Here is a 17,915-nt window from a genome sequence, read left to right as displayed (position 1 = left end):
ATATTTGTATATATTAAAAAAAAAGTTAAGAAAAAATTAAGAAATAGCAAAATAACTAAGAAAATTTCCTCTACAAGATTGAGGATGATCTGATAGAGGAAATTCCTTAAAAACTTAAAACTAGTATCACAACCAATGGCAAATTATGGAACACTTTCCGCTTAGATTAGAAACAATCCAAGAAGGTCAAGTCTCACCACTTCTATTAAACAGTGTACTGGAGGCATAAAAATTAGAAAGAAGTGAAATTTGTCTTTATTTTCAGATGACATGATTGCTTACATAGAAAATCCTAGAGAATCTACAAAAAGAGACTAAAATCAATAAAATTAATTTGTTTATCAAGGTCACAGAATATAAGCTTAATAAAATTCAGTTGTATACTTACATATTAGCATACATTGGAAAATGAAATAAAAATAATTCCATCTATAATAATATCAAAAATATTACCTACTTCAGAATAAATGTTATAATGTGCACAGTTTCTCCAATGAAAACTAAAAAACACTGCTGAAAGAAATTAAAGATCTGAATAAATGGAAGTACATACTATATTCGTAGATTGAAAAGTTTAGTAAAGATGTCAATTCTCCTAAATTGATCAATAGATTCCACACAATACCCATTCAAAATCTCACTGTCTTTTTTTAAAAAGAAGAATTTGAGAAGCTGATTGTATAACTTATGTGGAAAGGACCGGGAATAATCAAAGTAACCTTGAAAAGAAGAACAAAGTTGGAGGACTTATACTATTAATACTTGACTTCAAGACTAACAACAAACTACAATAATGAAGACTGTGATACTGGCATAGGGACTGACAAATAGATCAATATAACAGAACACAAAATTCAGAAGTAGATGTATTAGTCTTTGATTTTCAATGAAGGCAGCAAAGGAATCCAATGAGGAAAGTAAAGTCTCCTTAAGAAATGGTGCTGAAACAACGAAATATTGATATGGGAAAAAACAAAACAACCTGACCTTTACCTTACAACACATACAAAAATTCATTTGAGATTCAGAGACTTCACATGAAAACTAAAACTATAAAGCTTGTGGAAGAAAGCATAAGAGAACATCTTCATGAACTGGGGCTAAGCAAAGGTTTCACAGACAGGACACAGGAAAAAAAACAATAAAAAATGATAAATAAGTTCATCAAAATTTAGAAGTATGTGCTAATGAAAAGATGTCATGATGAAAATGAATAGGCAAGCCACAGCATGGGAGAAAATATTCACCAAATATATGATAATAGATTAACATTCAGAATATATAAAGAATTCCTACTTGATAATAAAAAGATAAAGAACTCAATTTTAAGAATGGGGAAATGATGTGAACAGACACTTCACCAATAGAAGGTATACATATGGCTAAGAATCTCAAGAAAAAAAGTTCAACATAATTTGTCATCAGGGAAATGCAAATTTTAACCACAATGAAATACCACTACATACCCATTAGAATGGCCAAAATATTTTAAAACTGACACCACCAAATCTTGGAGAAGATGTGGAACAAATGGAACTCTCATATATTTTAGGTGGGAGTATAAAATAGTACAACTACAGCCGGGTGCGCTGGCTCATGCCTGTAATCCCAGCACTTTGGGAGGCCAAGGCGGGCGGATCACGAGGTCAGGAGTTTGAGACCAGCCTGGCCAACATGGTGAAACCCTGTCTGTACTAAAAATACAAAAATCAGCCGGGCCTGGTGGCGGGCGCCTGTAATCCCAGCTACTTGGGAGGCTGAGGCAGGAGAATTGCTTGAACCCGGGAGGCGGAGGTTGCAGTGAGCCGAGATCATACCACTGCACTCCAGCCTGGGAGACAGAGCAAGACTCCGTCTTGGAAAACAAAAAAATAGTACAACCACTTTGGGAAAAGATCTGGCAGTTCCTAATAAAGCTAAACACATAGGTACTCTATGGCCCAGCAAAGCAATTCCTCAACTAGTATTTACTGAAGATAAATGAAAATGTATGTCCACATAACTACTTGTATGAGAATGTTCATAGCAGTTTAATTCATAATAGCCAAAGCATGAAAAAGCCCAGGTGTCTATCAATAGGAAAATGCAGTACAATCATGTAAAAGGAAAATTCAGCATGTTCATAAAATATTTCTCAGCAATATTAAAGAATAAATTATAATACATGCACAATATGGATGAATCTCCAAATATGCTGAGTAAAAGCTTTACACATAAGAGGACCTATTGTATGGTTAAATGTATATGATGTTGTAAAACAGGCAAAATTAATCTATGGTGAAAAATCAGTAGTTGTCTTTGGAGGGGAAGGGTGAGGATGACTATAAAGGGGTACAGGGATACTTTGTGAGGTGATGGTAACGTGATATATCTTGAATAGGGGTTTGGGCAACATAGGTGAATGCATTTGACAAAACCCAAGGAATGGTATACTTAAGATCTGTGCATTTGAAGGTTTATAAATCTTACCTCAAAAGAAAAAGAATAATTACAAATAAATATTGAAATATAGTCAATGATATGAATGCTGACATATTTAGAGAGAAATGTACTGATGTCCACAACTTACAGTGAAATGTATTACAAATTTAAGATGAACTGATGGATGGGCAGAGGGATGAATAAATAGATATTTGATAAAGCAAACATGGTAGAATGTTAATGATAGAATTCAGACGGGTATACAGACGTTCACTACAAAACTCTTTCAACTTATTTGAATGGTTGGAAAATATCTTCACAAAACATTGGAGGAAAAAGTCAAGAATGGGAGAACAGAAGAGACTGGAAACCCTAGATGCTAGAAACCAAGAGATAAAAATTTTTATCAGTGGACAGTACAGGAATGACAGGACTCTGCTGACCAACATGTCTGTGAGTTTGGAAGGGTATAATCTTACAATGGAGATGACTGAATCTAGTTTTCTCAACTTGACATTAGTCAATTAAGAACATCAAACTAACCACCTTCATTTTGATATTCAGGCTCAATCAGCCTGCATCAGCGTTCAATGGTTATAATCTAGCTCTCTACAGAGATTTCTGTAGAAGGAAGAGAGAATATACTGGCCAATCAGAAGCTACTTGGCCATTTTCTTTTTACTGTTAATTAATTAATGGGAACAATATGATTTCCATAGTAGACTTTTAAGTTTGATTAAACTGACTTGTGTTCACTAAACCTGATCAAATCTTAGTTTATCAAAAAAAAAAAAAAAAGACTTCTGAACTGGGAAAGTTAACTATAAAAGCAAAAGTAATGATTCATCTCCAATACAAATTGTTAAGACCTTAGAATCAGAAAGGCTTCTGAGACCATGGTATTTGTTATCTATTATTTTCTTACTCTTTACTGTTGAAACACTGCATTAATGCCTTTCATGATTCCTTTCAAATAGAATTGTCCTCAAAAAAGTATTTTTTTCAGGCAGAAAAAACATAAGGTTTATATAGCTCTCTAGAATAAATCCTCATTAGAGCACCGAAGTACAGATACAGCAAAGACAAACAGTTAATATTCATAAGAAGTTCACATTTAATTACCTGTGTGCCCTCATTATAAACATCTGGGAAACAAGTCTGAGATGCTATTTCATGTTGTTGCAAGGGCGGTGTATTTAGAAATTGGCTAATTTCTTTGGATTTTTGCTGGAGTTGATCTAAGGAAAAGAAACAAATAAATGTAATATTTGCTTCAAGTCTGAAATGTAGTTATTATTATCTTCTAAGGATACACTGTATGCTGTTTACTAGTTTAGTTACCTTAGTTAAAATTAGGATGCCAATGACAACATTATTAACTGTTTAAATGTTCTCAAGGACCAAAGGACACCTCAGTAAATCATTCCTTCAAAAGTAAAATAAAACCTAGGCCTTTTGTTTTTTTGAGACGGAGTCTCCCTCTGTTGCCCAGGCTGGAGTGTAGTGATGCAATCTCGGCTCACTGTAACCTCTGACTCATGGGTTCAAGTGATTCTCTTGCCTCAGCCTTCTGAGTAGCTGGGATTACAGGCATGTGTCACCATGCCCGGCTAATTATTTTTGTATTTTTAATAGAGATGGGGTTTCACCATGTTGGCCAGGCTGGTCTCGAACTCCTGACCTCAGTTAATCCCCCCACCTTGGCCTCCCCAAAGTGCTGGAATTCAGGCATGAGCCACTGCGCCTGGCCCTAGGCATTTTTTAAAAGTTCATTCCATTTCCCCCTTGAAAATGGCTTTAGGGTTTCTGTTTTCTTCACTCTCAACAGGTGTTATGGATTCCACCAAGATTCCACCACATGGTTTTAAACATTAACATACTTAAGAGAACAGCTTGCTCATGTAACACCCTAGTCCTGTGTGATGCCCTTCAAAACTGTCTGGCTAGGGTGCAGTGGCTCACGCCTGTAATCCCAGCACTGTGGGAAGTCGAGGTGGGCAGATCACCTGAGGTCAGGGGTTCGAGATCAGCCTGACCAATACCGAGAGGCCCTGTCTCTACTAAAAATACAAAATACAATGCATGGTGGCACATGCCTGCAATCCCAGCTACTCGGGAGGCTGAGGCAGGAGAATCACCCGGGAGACGGAGGTTGCAGTGAGCCAAGATCGCGCCATTGCACTGCATCCTGGGCAACAAGAGCAAAACTCTGTCTCAAAACAAACAAACAAACAAAAAACTGTCTGGCTAACGTTGTTATTCAATACAAATTTTCAACTTAATTCTTTCTAAAATCTTTCCTTTATGTCTATGCCAATCTATTAGTAAAGGTTATAATTTGGGGAAGAGGATTGGTGAGATGGAGTATTGGTGTTAAGTAAGTTTCACTTTTTAATTTATAAAGTTCTAAAATGTTCAATTCTTTAGAGGCACATATTGCTTTTATAATAACACACTTTTAAAAAGTTTCCTTTATACCTTCTTAAAGGATAAATTTTCACCTATAAGAAATCAGGTGAAAAGAGATTTTCAACTATAAGAAAAGCATTGAGACCCATTCATCTTTAGATTTATGGATGACTCCATGCAATTTAGTCTCCTAACCTATGCACCTAGATCTGGCCTGAGTTCTCCAAAAACTAATTCAAATCCCACTCGTTTCAGTCACTGAATCCTTCAGATCAGAGTCATATTTAACATAGCATTCTATTTAATATCTGGAACATCACTATCACATTTTTAGTATTATAATGATAATTATAATATTAAGACAGATTATAGCCAGTCAGAGGCAGGTAAAATGCATCAAGAAGTTCAGAAGAGCTGTTTTTCTCAGTCCTTCTATTGGTTCAATTGGTTTGAGCAAAGATTTCATTAACACATCCCTGAAAATATGAAATACAAGCCACTTAGGTGGTAGAGACGTGGACTTCAAAAGCAATCAGCTACTGACCTTCCAGCTGCTCAATGGTCTGGGCTGACTGAACTGCCTGTTCATCCTTATCTTGGAGAAGCTTTGAATTTTGATCCTTTAGAGCATCACAGGCAGACTGCAGCTCTTGTCCAGTCTTTTGAAGACTCAAAATATGAGAGGTCTTCTCTTCCATTTCTGCTTTATGCTTCTGCTCCAAAGCACTATACTGAGACTCTAGTTCAGCCTGGGCTTGGCCTGCTTGCTCTAACTGTTCTAAAAGATGACGCATTTCTTCTTGCAGATTATGGAAGGATAATTTTCTCTCTGCCACTTCAAGTTCCATCTTTTCCAGTAGAATCTTGGACTCCTCTCTTTCTGTTTCCACAGTGTTCCTTAAAGTATTATGCTCAGCTTCTATCTGCTGTAACTGCTGAGAGAGAATCTAAGAAAAAAGACAAAGTTTCATGAGCCATAAATACATTATTTCATTTCAACAAGCATTGTAAAGTGCTTCTTCTTGTAGGAAAGAAAAAAATGGAAATATGTTTCTATGCTAGAGAGAAAGCCCTTCTCAAGAAGGAGAGTTGAAAATTAAGAGGAGAGGAGATGGCTGACTTTCTCCAGCAGCACACAGGCAGCCAGAAAAACAAACAGAGAATGTGGACTGTAGCACCAATTCTGCATTATGACGAGACTACTTGGATGTGACAGGATAGGGACACAAGGAGTCCAAGGGCTAGAAAAAAGGTAGTTCAAATTGTCAAGCATGGGTCCATATGGGACACAGAAAGGAGCAAGGGTAAGGAAGAATTAACATACTGGAGGAGCAAAGTGGAATTCAATGAAGTTCAATGAGAATGAAGATCAGGACAACATGAGAAAGAAAATGGCAGGATGGATTATAGTCAGATCAGCATTACTCATTACTGATTACCTCAGATTCAAGGGAATATTGCAGAATGAGATCATTTCAATCCAACAGAAGGTCAATTGACAAAAACAAGGAAAGATGGGACTGTACATAAAGCACAAAAATCATTCAAGACAGAGAAGAGTAACTGATGAAAAAGAAACTCACTAAAGGATAATATAGGCTAAGTATCCCTTATTCTAAATGGTTGGGACCAGAAGTATTTCAGTTTTCCATTTTTTTCAGATTTTTGGAATATCTTGGCTATCTTGAGGATGCGACCCAAGTCTAAACATGAAATTCATTTGTTTCATATACATCGTATACACATAACCTAAAGACAATTTTATACAGTATTTTAAATGATTTTGTGCATATTTGCCTTTGACCTGTTACCCTGTTCCACAAGGACAGTTGTGGCATTTTCCACTTTTGGTGTCATGTTGGTGCTCAGAAAGTTTCAGATTTTGGAGCATTTTGGATTTTCAGATTAGGCATACTCAATCTGTATGACATTCCAGAGAAACTAGGACCCTAGACCTAAAATGGCAAAGGGAAAGAGCAACAATCAAGAAGGGCAATGTATGCTCCATGAGGGAAAGAACTGTATTTATTTTTGCTCCTAATTGTACTGCATCCCCACCACTTAAGTACGAGGTATTCATTGAAAGAATGAATAAATGGCATCAATTCTCTGAAGACTTTAAATAGGCTTTTATATCTACTACCTGGCAAACTAAAGTGGAAATGAATACCCCCCAAGGCAGGAAGTAACGATTAGAAGGCAGTACCTGGTTTCTCTGCTCAGCAGCAGTCAGCTCCTGTTGCAGCAAGTCAACGACCTGAGCACGGCCCACTAAGGATTCTTCGTGTTCCTCAAGCTTCCTTTGCAGCACCCTCAATTTCTGAGAAGAAAACATTTTAGACATAATGTGCTAACAAATGAGTGCTTGTATTTGCTTCTCTTTCAAAATGTCATGTAGATTTGTGTACTTAAATTTTAAGTACAAACATTTGTACTTAAAAATGACAGTTTAAAGAGTGGGAGACCAGCATGCCATGCTCCCCATCCAGCAGCAACAAAGACTCTCCAAAATGTCTTCTCCAGAGCACCAACAACAACCAGACCCAGACACAAGCAAGTCCCTGAATTAGGGAGCCTCTTTAAAAACTAGAAAAAAACAATGACACATATCTGCCTTCAAAATCATACAGTTAATAACCTGTACCTAGATAGCATAGGTAACATGTACATCTTACCCACCCAAGAGAACATTCTCTGCAAGCAAGAACCATTTCTCTCCTCCTAGTTTCATGCACTGAGCAGGCACTTGAAAAACACTTGTTGAATAAATAAATCAATGATAAGCATGTACAATTAGTATTCTACTTAGTAATATGTTGTATTCTAACACTTTATTTAGTGGTGCATTCTGAAAGATTGCTTAGAACTTAGAAGATTTTGCTCTAATTAACTCTAATTACTTTTCACTCTAATTAAACAGATCAAACATAAAGTATCACTGAAGTGCCTTTCAGTACCACACTGCACTACACACTAAGTGAAATCAAATACTTTGAGTTAGTAGATGGCGAACTCAAATACAATGAAGCCAATTTTCAAAATCTACTCAAATTATTTTTAAAAAGAATTACTGATCTAATAAAAGACTCCGTGGCTTCAAAATCGTTCTTTTTCATCTCTAATTTTTTGAATATTTAAAACTGACTTCATTGATTTGAAGCTTTGGGTTAGGTGTGTAATGCACAAAGGTAGCTATAATCAGAAAACTGAAGAGAAACCAATTTTTGACTATCACATAAATTCACCAACTAAACTCAGCTTTTGAGCACCAACAACCTGATTAGAGGGGTAAAAGGCAAGAAAAGGATAACAAAAAATAAATAATTTTTATGCAACAGAAGACAAGGACACCAAAGAGGCCAATAAGGAAAACACTAACACCAAGTGAAGGGCAGTGGGTAAGGGTAGGGAAGTGGCTGTGATGGATTAAATATTAACCAAAATGACAGTCATTCTACTGAGTTTTAGCAACACACCTGTTGCATCTCTGTTTCCACATCTGCCTGGGTTACTAACTGAAGAAGCTCATCTTCATGAAGACGAACTTGTGTTTCAAAGCGGGCATCTTTCTCTCGGACCACCTGCTGCATGGAACTCAACTGAAGACACATACCAGAGAAACTATGCAAGTTACACTCCCCGAATATTGCACAAATAAAACTCACAGACTACTTTCCAAGACAGACACTGAGACTTGATAATAGCTTTTTAAAGTGAAATTTTGATTGTCAAGGATGAGGACATTGGAAGAGAGATGGGACAGACAGTAACTACGAAATGTGAGAGAAAGCCTATTTTCCAATTCAGAGGTTAGCCTAAACTTAAATTTTGATCAAAAAGTATACACTCATGGTTACTAGAAATGTTTTAAATATACAAGAAATGTATTTTTTAAAGTTCTAGAAAGATTAAGATATTAAACACATAAGGTGAAGTTAAGTTAGGTTTCTATTAAACCCTGGACACTTCTTGCTCATGGCTGAAAAGCTTTCAATAGAATTCTCATGCCCTATAAGTGAAAATTCAAACTAACATATCATTTATTCAAGATTCTCTGCAACTGGAAATACTAATCTATCTTTCTAGTCTTATTTTCAAAGAATTGCTTCTAATAAAGAACCTGGTGTGCTTCTAAATCCACACCACCTCCCCAGACAGCTGTTTTCAGCTGTCATTACCTGCAGCCTTCTAGATCATGCTCATTTTTAACTGACTCTGAACAGAATGAAATGGAAATAAATGGACTGATTGTGAGCTGCTCAGTATCAGTGCTTCGTCTTCTTTTTAGGTTGTGCGTGTGTGCATCTGCTTATTCATCTCCTTAAGATCTACAGTGAAGCATGCTGCTTAGCTGTTAGCTTACCCATTTTGCATTGGTCCTTTACTGCTGCTATCTCAGTTTGTGACACCTTGAATCAACTTTGGCTCTCTTTTTTGGTAGGAGAAAAGAAAATCCTCATAACTTTTTATCTGGATTCCGACCTCACTAGGAATTTGGACTCTTGTGTTTCAAGTGTGTAGGCACCGGAGTCTTTCATTAGCCAAACATTTCTAACTCCTTTCCCATAAATGTTCCATATTCTTTTTCTTCTCTGCAGTTTTGCTCACACCATTCCCCATCACTGAAATTATCTTCCCCAGCTTGTCTAGAATATTATCTATCTATCATGATTTTGCCTAAATCCCAACTTTTTCATGTAATTTTCCTTAACTGTCATACTCACAGTAACCTCTTTCGCCTCCCAAAATATTTTGTTTGTACTGCTGCTTGTTTTGGCACTTATTCAGAAAGCCTTAAATTATGATGAATCTCTTAACACATTTACATATCCTGTCTTTCCATATTTTAGCAACATATAGGTAAAAATCATATTTTGTATTTCTTCATCCTGCACTGTATATACTGCATATACATAAAAAGGACACAATAAAAATAAATAAAAAATTAAAAAAGGACACAATAAAAGCTAATAGGTAAAACCAAGAATTTCAGGATATACAATTTTAATGGTATACACACCAGTAGGCCAACCACAGAGAGAAGGCACCATTAATACTACAAATTATTAATAAAGTAAACATCTAATGGATAAGATTAGCAATGTACAAAGGTACTTCAGGGAAAAAAACTTTCATGATTCATAAGCATTCCCCCACTGCACCTCCCCCGCAACACACACCAAAACATGACAGTGCCTATAATCCCAGCACTTTGGGAGGCCAAGGTGTGAGGATCACTTGAACTCAGGAGTGCGAGGCCTGCCTGGGCAACATAGTGAGAACTTGTCTCTTCAAAAAATGTAAAAAATTTAGCCAGATGTGGTGGTACATGCCTGTAACCCCAGCTACTTGGGAGGCTGGGGTGAATGAGAGGATGGCTTGAGCCCAGGAGATTGAGGCTGCAGTGATCTATGATTGTACCACTTGTACTCCAGCTTGGACAACAGAGTGAGACCCAATTTCAAAAATAAATATGTGAGAATGGGTGGCCAACCAAGAAACCTAGAAAAATAGAAAAAGTTGAGGATGCCAATCCAAATGGTCTCGTCTCGATAGACGAAAAAAATGGGAAGAAGAATGTCACATACTGGTGCCATTTAACCCAAAATCACATGACCTACACCACTTTCTCATTACAGGCTCGCTAAGTAATCTAACTATAATTTATCTTCCTATTAAGATAGATATTATTTTAGGGAAAGAATGAACCTAATTATTTTTATTTCTTTTGGTTTACTTATTAGTCTCTTCTGAACTCAGCATGAGCCCATTCCTAAAAAGACTGAATCTTTGCTATTGAAATTAAGTTTCTGGACCTGCAGAACTAAGAAACAGTCATCAGTTAGGCTATAGAAAATTAATCAAGGTAAATAACACATTGTGAGGTTTTCTGGTGTTCCCTAATGACACACTTACCTATCACACATCTCCTAATCTCTTCTACTATATATCCTTCTAATTTCTAGTGCAACACCCATGCTACTATACTTTTATCTACTAAGATTTTTTAAAGTGACTCATTGAATTGACTTGTGTGTAATAACCCACTGGACTTCATGGCTCTTTATCCTAATTTTGTGAGGTCCCTTCCACCCCTACCTGTGCAGCTTGCTCTGCCTGTGTCTGGCTGAGCTGGGCTTGTAAAGTGCTAATGAGTTCTTCCTTCTCCTGGAGCTGTTGCTTCATCATTACAAATTCTTCCATCTCTGTAGAACTCTTATCAAACTGAAGACATAGAAGGAAAAAAAATTATTTATTTAAGCAAAAGAATTAGCATTATTAATTCTTTGACCTCCCTTTCTTGCTTGACTTAAATGCCTACCATATTTTGGTCTAGTTTCCATTGAACACAAAAGGAAATTGCATGCATTATCAAAATTTTATTTGTCAGAAGAAGATAGAAGCAGTAGTGGCAATTTTTCAATTTCTCTGAATCCTCACATAGAGACAGTACGAGATAGTAAAACCAAAAAAACCACACGTAACATTTATGGTAAAATTAGGCAGACCATCCTAAAAACCATAAAATATAGGTTAGTAAGGACAAACCACCAAAACCCACAAGAACTACATTGTATTAGTCTTACATTGCATAAGAAAAAGAAGGCAGCAACAGAGTGAAATCTGAAGGCTCTGAAAAAGGGACACCCCTAAACAGCCAATGTATTTATTTGTTGGAATGCACAGTTGGCCAATTTTAAAATAGTGGCAGGGCTTTGCCATTCCTTAATACTAGGTAAATGCAAGGGGTGCACAGTAAGAAGGTCTAAAAGGGTTAGAGCAATCGAGGCCCCCTGAAGTCTCAAAACTGACTCATCATGGCTCCTTTCTGAGACATGAACCTGTACTAAGAAGAAAGTGCCAGGAGTGATATAAAAATTATGCAGAAAAGGAATTAAAGAGACAGAAGAAAGAGGTCTACAAACATACTGTATAATTCAGTATCAACTAGTCACATGTGGATATAGAGGGCTTGAAATGGGTCTGATAGAAAAGAAATATTTTTAATTTTTTTTTTAATTTTTTTATTATTATTCTTTAAGTTCTAGGGTACATGTGCATAACGTGCAGGTTTGTTACATATGTATACTTGTGCCATGTTGGTGTGCTGCACCCATCAACTTGTCAGCACCCATCAATTCATCATTTATATCAGGTATAAGTCCCAATGCAATCCCTCCCCTCTCCCCGCCCATGATAGGCCCCGATGTGTGATGTTCCCCTTCCCGAGTCTAAGTGATGTCATTGTTCAGTTCCCACCTATGAGTGAGAACATGCGGTGTTTGGTTTTCTGTTCTTGTGATAGTTTGCTAAGAATGATGGTTTCCAGCTGCATCCATGTCCCTACAAAGGACGCAAACTCATCCTTTTTTATGGCTGCATAATATTCCATGGTGTATATGTGCCACATTTTCTTAATCCAGTCTGTCACAGATGGATATTTGGGTTGATTCCAAGTCTTTGCTATTGTGAATAGTGCCGCAATAAACATACGTGTGCATGTGTCTTTATAGCAGCATGATTTATAATCCTTTGGGTATATACCCAGTAGTGGGATGGCTGGGTCATATGGTACATCTAGATCTAGATCCTTGAGGAATAGCCTTACTGTTTTCCATAATGGTTGAACTAGTTTACAATCCCACCAACAGTGTAAAAGTGTTCCTATTTCTCCACATCCTCTCCAACACCTGTTGTTTCCTGACTTTTGAATGACTGCCATTCTAACTGGTGTGAGATGGTATCTCATTGTGGTTTTGATTTGCATTTCTCTGATGGCCAGTGATGATGAGCATTTTTTCATGTGTCTGTTGGCTGTATGAATGTCTTCTTTTGAGAAATGTCTGTTCATATCAATGTTTCCCCACTTTTTGATGGGGTTGTTTGTTTTTTCTTGTAAATTTGTTTGAGTTCTTTGTAGATTCTGGATATTAGCCCTTTGTCAGATGAGTAGGTTGCAAAAATTTTCTCCCATTCTGTAGGTTGCCTGTTCACTCTGATGGTAGTTTCTTTTGCTGTGCAGAAGCTCTTTAGTTTAATCATATCCCATTTGTCAATTTTGGCTTTTGCTGCCGTTGCTTTTGCTGTTTTAGACATGAAGTCCTTGCCCATGCCTATGTCCTGAATGGTACTACCTAGGTTTTCTTCTAGGGTTTTTATGGTATTAGGTCTAACATTTAAGTCTCTAATCCATCTTGAATTAATTTTCGTATAAGGAGTAAGGAAAGGATCCAGTTTCAGCTTTCTACTTATGGCTAGCCAATTTTCCCAGCACCATTTATTAAATAGGGAGTCCTTTCCCCATTTCTTGTTTCTCTCAGGTTTGTCAAAGATCAGATGGCTGTAGATGTGTGGTATTATTTCTGAGGACTCTGTTCTGTTCCATTGGTCTATATCTCTGTTTTGGTACCAGTACCATGCTGTTTTGGTTACTGTACATTATTTAATTTGAATTTGAAAACTGAAGTATAAATTATTTTTCCATTAAGTACAACTTTGTTTTGGCATGACTATATTTCATCTTATCTGTTGCATCATGTAAGTTACTGTTGAGGTGTTAAACAAGTAACAAATGTATATGTAGTTGGTATCAATGGGTTGATTCAGTGTAACTTTTATCTAGACCCCTATATAACACTGTAATGTGTTTATTTGTATACTTAATGCAGACAGCATGAGTAACAGTTGATACCAATTTAATCATAACTAATAATTAAATTGTAAGATAAACATTATAATTGAATTTTTCAAGTTCAAAAATAAATATAGACACATTTCAAAATTTAAAATGAAGGCCTTCTACTGTTGTATAGTTGGTTCCTTTTCACTTCTAAGTAGTATTCCAGTGTGTGGATATACCACAGTTTAAATACTTCCCTATTGATGGGCATGTGAATTGTTTCCAGTCTTTAATTGTTACAAATAAACCTATTACTATTGGACAGTGCTGATATAAACCAAAGCGAAGGGCAGAAGGAAGAAAGCCAGGAAATCTCAGAAATCCAGCTTCCATATCTTTGAACACAACACAAAAACAACAGAAAAAGGAAGTCTGTTAAGAAAAGCTTTCCTGAATCAAGCCTCCTTCCAAATAGAGGTTTAGGAAAATGAATTTGACACAAAAATAAGGAAGATAAAAGGATGAAGGTCATATCCTATATAAAGTTACTATTAAAAAAACAGAGTAGCCCCCACTAGCAAGAGGACCCTCACCAGATGCAGCCTCTCACCCTTGGTCTTCTCAGCCTCCATAACTTCTTATAAATTACCCAGTTTCAGGTATTCTGCTACAAGCAAGAGAAAACGGACTAAAATGGAAAATTGGTATTGACAAGTGGGGTCATTGCTGATAATGATTATTTGAAAATGTGGAAGCAGTTTTACATCCTTGTTGTAAAGGAATTAACACGGTTAAAAGGGAGCCAGTTACTAATAACCAAGACAATGTGAAAAGGCCCTAAAGGCATTTTAGAAATCTTAAGGTTGCCCCAACAGCCCCCATCACAGGCCTATGGCCCTAAGAGGACAGAATGGTTTCTGTGAATAGGCCCTGAGATACCACTGCTCTGTGCCACTTCAGGACACTGCTCCTTGCAGCCCAGCTGTTTTGGTCAGTGCAAAGCAGCCCCAGGTATAGCTCATGCCACAGCTCAAAGGGTACGAGTTGTAAAACTTGGTAACATCCACATGGTGCTAATTCTGCAGGCTCACAGAAAGCAAGAGCTGGGGAGGCTTGGTAGTCTCCACTCACATGTCGAAGGATAAGCCAGGGCGCTCAGGCAGAGACTTGTCTTGGAGCAGAACCACCAGAGAGAGCCCCACTAGAGCAATGCCAAGGGGAAATGAGGGGTTGGAATTGCCCTACAGAGTCTCCACTAGAGTAATGCCTAGTGGAACCATGGTGTGGAACTACCACTGCCGTACTAGAATGATAGAGCTACCAGTGTGCAATGCAAAGTCAGCCTGGGAGAGCTGGCTGGACTAAGCCCAGCAAAGCCATAGGGGCAGAACTGCCTGAGGTCTTAGGGACCCAACCCCTGTACCTGTACAGAGGATGCTGAAAATGGAGTAAAAGAAGGTTTTCTGGAATTTTAAGGCCCAATGTCTGCTCTCTTAGTTTTCAAACTTGCTTGGGGTCTGTTACTCTCTTTCTTCTTGCCTAGTTCTCCCTTTTAGAATGATGATGTGAATCCTATGCTTGTCCTACCATTGTATCTTGGAGGCACATACTGTGTTTTTATTTCATAGGCTCACAGAAGAATTGGTGCAGGAATGAGCTAAGACTTTGGGGCTGCAGGGATAGAATTAATGTATTTGCATGTGGGAAGAATATGAGTTTTAGAGGACCAAGGGTGGAAGGCTATAGTGTGAATGTCCTCTCCAAACCTCATGTTGAAACTGAATCCCCAATGTGACAAGAGGCCTTTAAGAAAGGACTGGTTCAGGAGGTCTCTGAACTCAGGAATGGATTAACACATTCATGGATTAATGAATTAATGGGTTGTCATAGGAGGGGAACTGGTAGCTTTAATAAGAGGAAGAGAGACCTGAGCTGGCCAATTAGCACACTCAGCACCCTCACTATGTGATGCCTTGTGCTGCCTTGCGACACCACTGAGAGCCCTATCAGCAAGAAGACCCTCACCAGATGCAGTCCCCCAACTTTAGACTTCTCAGCCTCCATAAATGTAAGAAATAAATTCTTTTATTTAAATTAAATTAAATTTCTTTTATTATAAATTAAAAACAAAACTAAGGAGCAGAATGATATGATTATAGGTGATAAAAGCATACCAGAGGCACATTAAAAAAAAAAAATCAAAATTGCAGTCTTATTTCAAAAAGTTTTTAAAAATTAAGAAAATTATACAGGCCAGGCATGGTGGCTCACACCTGTAATCCCAGCACTCTGGGAGGCCCAGGCAGGTGGATCACTTGAGGTCAGGAGTTCCAGACGAGCCTAGCTAACATGGTGAAACTCCATTGCTATCAAAAATACAAAAAATTAGCCAGGCATGGTGGTGCATGCCTGTAATCCCAGCTACTCGAGAGGCTGAGGCAGGAGAATTGCTTGAACCTGGCAAGCAGAGGTTGCAGAGAGCTGAGATCATGCTGCTGGGCTCCAGGCCCGGGCAACAGAGTGAGACCCTGTCTCAAAAAAAAAAAAAAAAAAGAAAAGAAAAAAAATTTACAGAGATGAGAGAAAAACATAAATCAGATTTAGAAAAATCAGAAATGAGGCGACTGAACTCATGAAAAATCCAATATAAAAGAAAAACTCATTGCACTATAGAAGATACAAAACAGAAAAAACACAAAAGTAAACAAAAAACAGAATGCCTAAAGTGAAATAAAACAACAAACAAAAAAACAAACTTAAAATGTGTGAAAAGATGTATTGAAAGAGTATATTGGGTATCTATGAATAACAACTAAAAATGACAAACATCAATGCATATTCTAATAAAATTACCAGACAAGAAGGAAGAAAAGGAGACTGATATATACATAGATAAATGCCCATTGTGCATCTAGAAAAATGTATTTGTCACATAATAATCCATTGGTTTTAGTGATTTGTTAACCTAATGATTATGAAGTAACTTCCATCCCTACCTGTGCAGCTTGTTCTGCCTGTGCCTGAGTAAGCTGGGCTTGCAAAGTGCTGATTAGTTCCTCCTTCTCCTGGAGTTTATGTTTTATCTTGTCTACTTCCATCTCTTCCTCTGTAGAACTCTTGTCATGCTGAAAACGCAGGAGATAAAGTCATTATTTAAAAGAATTACAATTAATATATATTTGATATTTTCTTCTAATTCTTCATTTACAACCATTTAGTTATAATTTTATTAAACTGATGGGAGCAAGAAAACCCAGCTGATCTAACAAATGAGAAATCTTAGGGTTGTCCAGTTTTCGTATGGCCAAACAGTTCCTCACACCAAGCATGTGAACCCAAAACTGTGGACAACATAGAAAACAGCTATCTGAAAATACTGGAGAGCAACCAAAAGCAGGAAGATACTGGAAGGGATGTGATAATTGGAAGAAATGGCACCAAGTGTCCCATTTTGACAGCTTTTATTCTGAGGGCAAAATCAGTCAGTGCCATGCAGGACTAAACCTTAATAGAAAACCCAAAGTCTTGTTGCCTTGAAGAATCAAGGAGCGAGCTCAGGAAATTATAGCTGTTGTTAAGTGAGAAGCAAAACATCAGAAAAGAGCCAGTGAGGGGAAATCCAAATTTTTCAATAATCTATTTTTTTTTTTTTTCAAAAGCTCTCCCTTAGACTGAGATTCTGCTTCTCTATAAATTTAGTCCCTCCCAACCCCCTAAACAAAGCTATTTCTGCTTGCTGGAATTACAAAGAATACTTGTATACTTTCACATAAGTCAGTCAAGCACCTGAGGACTGTTGTCATTTCTGCAACTACACTTTCCACAGAATACCTAGCTCTGTATTGAGTATATCATAGTTAAAGGGTTGCTATGACTGATTGCTGAAACTTAGAAATCATTTCTTTAACAGAAGAAGAAAATGAGCTCTAAGACATTGATTTCTTTAAGGTCTCAGAGCTAAAAATTAAATTAAAAAGCAGAACATAAAATGGGTAATTTAAGAATCTGACATCATAGCTGAGGAGAAGCTGGAGGGAACAAAGCCATATGAGGAGAGAGGTTGGTGCTACCACAGTGAGGGGAAGAGAACTGACAGAGGAAAAACCAAAAGGAAAAGAAGGATCAAGGTGAAATTATTTGAGAAGATTGAGAGAAGCTTTTAAAATAAGCTTCAAGACGTTAAATAAGGTTATCAATTCAGGAAAAGTAATGTCCTCTGATCATTAGCCCCTGAGAGGAAAGACTAAGCAGGAACTGGGTCACTAACTAGTGATCCCAAGGGTTGTGCCTAGAAAATTGATTAAAATCTCATTTCCCAAGAACTAAGGATACTAGTGGGTCAAAGAGTAAAACAAAATGAAACTAAAAAAATAAAAAAAGCCGGGCGCGGTGGCTCAAGCCTGTAATCCCAGCACTTTGGGAGGCCGAGACGGGCGGATCACGAGGTCAGGAGATCGAGACCATC

The 17,915-nt window shown here is 37.4% G+C and overlaps 1 protein-coding gene across 4 annotated transcripts in view; it reads right to left on the bottom strand.

Annotated features, from left to right (window-relative positions):
- The window catches only part of GOLGB1 (golgin B1), an 89,448-nt gene that overhangs the window by 50,424 nt on the left and 21,109 nt on the right, over positions 1 to 17,915 (bottom strand). For 2 of the 4 annotated variants that reach the window (XM_011950837.1, XM_011950835.1), the window contains exons 5-10: positions 16,447 to 16,575; positions 10,930 to 11,046; positions 8,307 to 8,429; positions 7,037 to 7,150; positions 5,375 to 5,777; positions 3,544 to 3,659 (exon numbers count right to left, since the gene is read on the bottom strand). In XM_011950837.1, coding sequence (XP_011806227.1) covers positions 3,544 to 3,659; positions 5,375 to 5,777; positions 7,037 to 7,150; positions 8,307 to 8,429; positions 10,930 to 11,046; positions 16,447 to 16,575 — 1,002 coding nt within the window. The remainder of the gene's footprint in view (positions 1 to 3,543; positions 3,660 to 5,374; positions 5,778 to 7,036; positions 7,151 to 8,306; positions 8,430 to 10,929; positions 11,047 to 16,446; positions 16,576 to 17,915) is intronic. The other 2 variants (XM_011950836.1, XM_011950838.1) reach the window with 2 other exon arrangements.

The sequence above is a fragment of the Colobus angolensis genome, unplaced genomic scaffold (assembly GCF_000951035.1).
Source record: "Colobus angolensis palliatus isolate OR3802 unplaced genomic scaffold, Cang.pa_1.0 Scaffold31, whole genome shotgun sequence".
NCBI lineage: Eukaryota > Metazoa > Chordata > Mammalia > Primates > Cercopithecidae > Colobus > Colobus angolensis.
This window is presented reverse-complemented; position numbering and strand designations above follow the sequence as displayed.